The following is a 6,816-nucleotide window of genomic DNA, read 5'->3' on the forward strand; positions in this document are numbered from 1 at the left end:
AGATCGCACTAAATAACAGAAATGACCAGGTAGAGATATCATCACTTACCCTATTTCATATATTTTCCAGCTGAAAATTGTCCCCCACACGTCTTTTTTAGTTTATTTGTTTTGTTTTTCTGGAGCCGAAGTGCATCTCACAGAATATTCATCCAACTTCCGTTGTTTTCACTTTCGTTATTAAAAACTCAGTTTAAAAGAATAATTTCTACTATTAGATTGTTAAAGCGATGTATTATTATATATTATCGATAGAATAGTATACCGTGATGAATTGAACGGAGTGAAGTATCGATATTTCTATCAGTCTGTAAGCGTACTATTTTATGCGCAATAATATAAGTACAGTGATTCGACAACGATTGTAAACATTGGTGAAATGCTTCTTACATAGTTATTCTTTTGAGTGTTTATGAAGTCTGATCGTGCAGTTTGCAAACATCAAAGGAAAGAGTACAATCCAATGCATTTGTCATCGTCAACCGTTTGGAATGTCAATTAGGCAATGAGTGAGTTTTAGCATGTTTCTTTCTTTTTTATTAATTTAAAAATGGCTGCCCCCATGGTGATGAAATGACATGTGTTCGAGTTTTGATATTTCTAGATATGTAAACTTTTTTTACTATTTAAGCGTAACTTGCCCTCGTCATTGTCGATATTATTCACTAGTTATATAATTTTCCGCCGAAATACGTGGAATAAACATGATTCAGATTTTTGAAAATAATGTATATTTTAGTGTTAAAATCGCTTTGTATTTTGATTGATTTTGTGGATGTTATGATACGTTGATGTACAAAATTGGTAGCAGTTTGAAGGAAAAACATCCTTTCAAGCATATTTGTATACATTTTCAATGTGGCACTCTTCCTTTAGTCAAATTTGAGTTCAATGCTAGGGTTCCCACATTTTTCAAAATGAAGCCTCTACATGAACCTTTACTACAAAAAGCATTCTGATCATTAACCTGCGACTGCATATAGGTATATCGCGGATAGTTTCTGCAAGATCGATTGTGCAAAGTAAATAAATAACGATTGCAAATGTTATTAAATGAACTAAAGGTTAAACACCTTGTATGTGTGCGGTTTAATGGATCGAGTACTTTTGGTTCAAATACCTACACTTGATAAGCATTTGTTTTGCACCGGTTACTTATTTTCCGTTTACATTCCATTTATAGACTTTTTAAACTGTTTAACGTGCACGCGGTAAATGTATGTATTCACTGCCACCTTAACTAAAACAACAACGTCATTAAAATTACACCGATTCACGTGTTTTGGTATTTATTATTTTCGTTTCATCATGAAGATACAACAACTATAGAACAATGAGAACAAAATAATGATATACAAATGCAATAAACCAATAATCATAAACGTAAAAGATCCTGTAGAATATTCATGGTTTCTGAAACGTTTCAGCATTCAAGAACCTGACGCAAAGCGCCTTCATAGAAAGAACACCAGTGCGTTGCACATGATGTCAAAAACAAAGTTAACACACAAACTGTTTGAATAACACACAAATATACATTATGTTGTTGGAGCTGAAAACAAAACCCTTCTTTCCGTTTGAACAACCATACTATGTTCGCTTAAAGCTATTATTTTGATATAATAGCCCGATTTTAAAAATAATTGTTGAACTAATAGGACATAGTTTAACAAAGTCTATAAATATCAATATGTCCGTCTTATAGATTCGACTGCACATAAAATGTAAACCCTCTCGTTTCTTTTTTACCGGGAACCACCTCCCTTTCCTCCTTCACCACCCCTCCCATTGGGACCCGGCTCGCCCGGCTGACCGTCCTGCCCTTTGAATAAGCCGAACATGCCGGCCCCTCCTTTTCCCCCTTTTCCCGCACCATTATCGCTTTGCTCGGTGTTTCCCCCTCCTCCGGTTTGATCCCCTCCCTTTTCCCCTTGACCACCCCCTCCAAATAGCCCTCCAAAAAATCCAGCCCCGCCTTTTCCCCCCTCCCCTCCCCGCCCGTTCGGCCCAGGCTCACCGGGCTGACCGTCTTGGCCCCTAAAGAAACCAAAGAAGCCCGACCCTCCTTTCCCCCCTTCCCCTCCTCGACTAGTAGTGGAGTGTTCCCACATCCGCCATGCGGTGTTTGCGCCTGTGCAGTGGCCTGAAATAAAACAGACACGATTTATTAATAATATTCGCGTCGTTTTAGAAAAACGGGGCTTAATAAAGGTGCCGAAAATATCATCCAAGATTAGCGTGTGGAGTCCTCACAGGCTAATCAGTGACGACACTTTCCGGTTTGATTGAATTTTTCGTTTATGGCGAGTCGCTTCTCAACGTTCCGCCTGGAATTTCGCTATGAAGAGACTCCTCTTAAACGACAATGCCTGAAAGTGGCGCCTCTGATGATTCTATGCGGACCAGGTTACCACAGTGACCGCTTCTTTATAACAACTTGAATTATCAAATATTGTTTGATTTAACATGTACTTTTCGCAAGTACATTTATATCAATATTGTTTATGAATATACTTTCGACAACTTTTTTTAAGCGTACCATTCGATACAAATGATGTCATTTGTTAGATGCCATGGCGTTTTGATTTCCGAAATATAAAAATAATTAATAAATTGTCAAAACAAGACTTAATAATCGTACAGGTTAAAGCATATGAATATGGTGAGTTTAAGTTGGGGCTATGCTTGAAATATGTCACATCTCTGCGCAGATGGTGTATATTTCCACGTGGGAATAAATAAATTGTCTTCTCTTATGGCAATGATGAAATATGCTATAACATGAAAACAAATCTTCTTTATACCTTACCATTTCGGTGGGTCTGATCACGGAAGTGTTGCTCGGCCGAAACGACTTCGATCTTTCCGCCCTCCACATTTTTTCCTTAAACATAATTATGTCCGTATGCATACTCTGACCATACTATTATTGTTGTTGTTGCTGCTGTTGTTTCTGATGATGTTGTTGTAAAATGTAGAACACAAATCAATGCAAAAGAAGTTGGGACATTAAAATTAAGCTCAAAATTATGCGCGGACGATAAATTGGTTCAAATAAAGAAATAGACATGCAATTCGAATCAACGCGTAAAAGAAACAATATAATATATAATATGATATTTATTAATGGGCTTGAACTGCGTAACAAACAATGCGTTTGTAATGAACCTTAATTTGCTGAAAATGATGCAATACGATTCTTTGAGTCCTGATTGATTTTTCTTTGAAAATACCATGTATACAATATGAACATTGCAAAAAGTACCGGTGGACCCGATTCTGGGTTGAGCTTGGGAAAATAGTTCCAAAACATAATTATAAGGCATGTCTTATGTATAATGTAAGAATAAAAAAAAATCGCAAAATTGTTTTAGCGTTAAATAAACAACGTTCGCTCTGATTCAAAAGTAACTATGCATCAGAATTCCATAAATCATTATTTATTGCCTGAAAAACAACGAACAATCAAAACTACATTTCTGAAAAATACCGTTCAATGTTGCAATGGCTTTTTTGGCAAGCTCGGAGTTCTGATAGGTCACGATGCCCTCTTGACGCTGTAGGTTTATCCTGGCCAGTGTGTTGCCGTCGTCTGCAACCTGCCACGTGATTTGCGCATTTATAATCATTTGAGCCGCGCTTTGGGAAAACAGAACTTTACGCATATGCGTAATGTGTCGTCCCAGATTAGCCTTTACAGTCCGCCCAGGCTCCTAAGAGAGACGAACACTTTCCACTTTCACTGGATCTTTCAAATAAAATATACTTCCTTAAAAACAAAAATCCATACAAGCGGAAAGTGTCCCTCATTAGCCTTATTTACGAAGACTTTTTACGCATATGTATTAAGCACAGTTTTCCCAGAACGCGACTAATATTTATAATTCATGCTGACTTATACATCTTCTTCCTTAAATAATATATATTACATAATATAAACAGATTTGTGAAGCTCAATTATCACTTAAGTTAGTAAAAAAAAAAACTCATGAACATTAAAATTCAACTGTAACACTTGAACCCCGCCTTGCCAAAATGGGTCTTATGCCATATGCATCCGCACAGTCTGGTCAGGAGCTAACCTGTCATTCCTGACCAGACCGCGTCTATGCGTAGGCTGTTCTTAAGCTTACCAGGCCATATATGGCTATAGACCCATTTCCGCATGCCGCGGTTCATTTTGTATGTATAATTATATAACAAAGTTTTTGTTCCCGCACAAAAGTAGGCAGGTAACCCTCGCATTCACATTATACTAAAACAAACATGTGTACGCCTTTTTTACCTTTATTGGTCCAACCCCCTTAAACAACTCTATGAACTGAGGGCCCTTCAGTTTTCCGCACCCAATCACGATGACTGTGTCCTTGGAATCTTCCATATCTATCGTTTCGCAATCAGGTATGTGGCCTAAAATCATAAAACTTATTATAAGATAAACAACTTTTTAATCCGAAACTAATTGCTGTGGCAACACATGACTGATTATGACTTTTGGGTTGATGTATGTTTGTATGTCCGTTTTTTCCGTCATTATTCCCGTTCATCTGTCCCGAAACTAATTGCTGTGGCAACACATGACTGAGTCTGACTTTTGGGTTGATGTATGTTTGTGTGTCCGTTCTTTCCGTCTTTATTCCCGTTCATCTGTCCCTGTTTGTGTTTTGTTGTCTTTTTTCGTGGCATGATGTCCTTTTGTTCATTCGAATGTTTGTCTTTATTGCTATGTGTTTTTATCCCACTTTTACAGCGAAATCGGTTGATTAAAGCCCCGTTGATTAAATTTCATCTATAATCAACGGCAAGGCTATAATCAATGGCACGAAATGACGTCATCAACTGCCGAACCGGGACTACTTTTTCCCACGCACCTCGTCACCTGTATTTGCCAAGTGCATCAATAATAAAAACAATCTCAAATGTTTGTCAATCTTAATGACCTTAAAACAAAGGAAAGTAGCAAAAACGAGTTTTTTGTCATTTATTGTCATTACAACCTAGTATTAGGTAAATTTAACACTATGCAAATAGGTTCTGTTGTTGTTGCTCCCCTTTGACGAAGTCAGTTCGAGTTGCTCCCCTTTGACCGTAGAAAACAATCGTCTGGACCAAGAAATCCTGTGTTCATTTACAAGCTGTACTCAGATATGCGTCCATCTGATTTTTCTTCAAAGCATCTTTTCTACCTGGCAATACGCACAAATGACACTGCATCCCGGTGATTCTTGCGTCAACAATTGGGTGTCAACAAGTTAGGTCAGATGCTGAATGCCATGGCAAAAGACGCCGGCTTTCTCAAGCACAAGAGAATAACGAACCACTCAGTTCGCAAATTACTGGTCCAAAAACTTCGAAATGCAAACATTCCACCCACTGAAACCATGGCCATAACAGGGCACACAAATGTCCAGTCCATAACCAATTATTCCAACATATCTGTTAACAGCAGCAAAAGTGATCATTCTTGCTCAGTCCAGTAAATGTTACAATCCAACAGATTCCTCTTGTTCACCTTCATGCACCGAAACTATGGCCGAAATGCAGCCTAGACAACCACTGTCTACCGTCGAACAAGTTGATCTTGATGTTCGCCCCACCCAGTCACTTCACCAGCAAATGTCTTTCTCTAGTTTGAACAACTTTGCCTCACAATTCTTTGGTGCCCCTTTCAACATTCAAAATGTTAATGTATATAATTAGCTTAAAGCGGGTATATACGATCTTGTCAAATATTTATTTATTAATATAAAATGTGTAAAAACTTATTATACATATATTTCAATATAAACTAAAATAAAAGTTAAGAAGAACATGTGTCGAAAAATGCTAAATAAGCCAGATATTTAATTCTGAAATCGAAAAAGGCTGTACAGCCGAATTCGCCAGCATGTATATCATGCATGTACGATGTGAATCTAAATTTAGTTTAACGGTTCATTTGAAATTCCTGCAGCGATATCGATTCATACGACACACGAACACTTACTAAAAAGACGAATGCATCGGTTATTGTAGGAAAATAATTACGAATTATCTTCGTCACAATCGGCTCGGGACGCTAATTTGTATTTGCTGTTTTTTATGAAATTCGTCTTAAATGTATCATTTTTCTTGCATATTGTGTGTTATTATAACATATTTGTATCAATATTTTACAATTCAGCACACATAAAAATCGTATATACCCGCTTTAAATCCAAGTAATCTTTGTTATTTCGTCACGAAATAACCACATATTATAACAAAGAAGCAAATATTGTGCACCTCGTGATCGACTCGATAGTTTGATATCGAAAGTGAATTGTGTGTGGTGTTAGGCTACGTTGTAAACAAATGTAGTTCCTTGTATATAACAACTTAATGTCATATTGATATCATAAAACTTAAAGATTTGCAATTCAATATGATTAAAATTGTAATTAATAACGCTCGACACTTTGTTACAGAACGATATTCTGATTAAAAAAATGATTATTTGATCAGCAGTTATTTTTGTAACGCGGAGTAATACACTGACCTTGGTTACACTACAGTCATTATCAAAGTACGACAAACACTCATGAAAACTTATTTTGTTTAAATAAAAAAAGTTTACTGAATAAAAAGTGGGATAAATAGAATAATAGGTTAGTGTTGATTATAGATCAGGTTTATCATGCTCGGCACGAAAACGAAAAAGCACTCGCCTTTTTGTTTTCTAAGCCTCGCATTATAAACCTGATCTATAATCAACACTAACCTATTATTCTCTATATCTCTCATAATGTCCGAGCGTCATTTCGCCTTTCTGTCTATCTTGTACTTTGTTTAAATGTT

The 6,816-nt window shown here is 36.7% G+C and overlaps 1 protein-coding gene across 5 annotated transcripts in view; it reads right to left on the bottom strand.

The window, feature by feature from the left end:
• Positions 1 to 1,272: 1,272 nt before the first annotated feature.
• The window catches only part of LOC127845840 (PE-PGRS family protein PE_PGRS5-like), a 6,737-nt gene continuing 1,193 nt past the window's right edge, over positions 1,273 to 6,816 (bottom strand). For 4 of the 5 annotated variants that reach the window (XM_052377010.1, XM_052377007.1, XM_052377008.1 and 1 more), the window contains 4 exons: positions 4,286 to 4,410; positions 3,491 to 3,599; positions 2,805 to 2,884; positions 1,273 to 2,143 (listed from right to left, as the gene is read on the bottom strand). In XM_052377010.1, coding sequence (XP_052232970.1) covers positions 1,700 to 2,143; positions 2,805 to 2,884; positions 3,491 to 3,599; positions 4,286 to 4,381 — 729 coding nt within the window. In that variant the 5' untranslated portion in view covers positions 4,382 to 4,410 and the 3' untranslated portion in view covers positions 1,273 to 1,699. The remainder of the gene's footprint in view (positions 2,144 to 2,804; positions 2,885 to 3,490; positions 3,600 to 4,285; positions 4,411 to 6,816) is intronic. The other variant, XM_052377006.1, reaches the window with a different exon arrangement.

Source organism: Dreissena polymorpha, chromosome 9, assembly GCF_020536995.1.
Source record: "Dreissena polymorpha isolate Duluth1 chromosome 9, UMN_Dpol_1.0, whole genome shotgun sequence".
Classification (NCBI taxonomy): Eukaryota; Metazoa; Mollusca; class Bivalvia; order Myida; family Dreissenidae; genus Dreissena; species Dreissena polymorpha.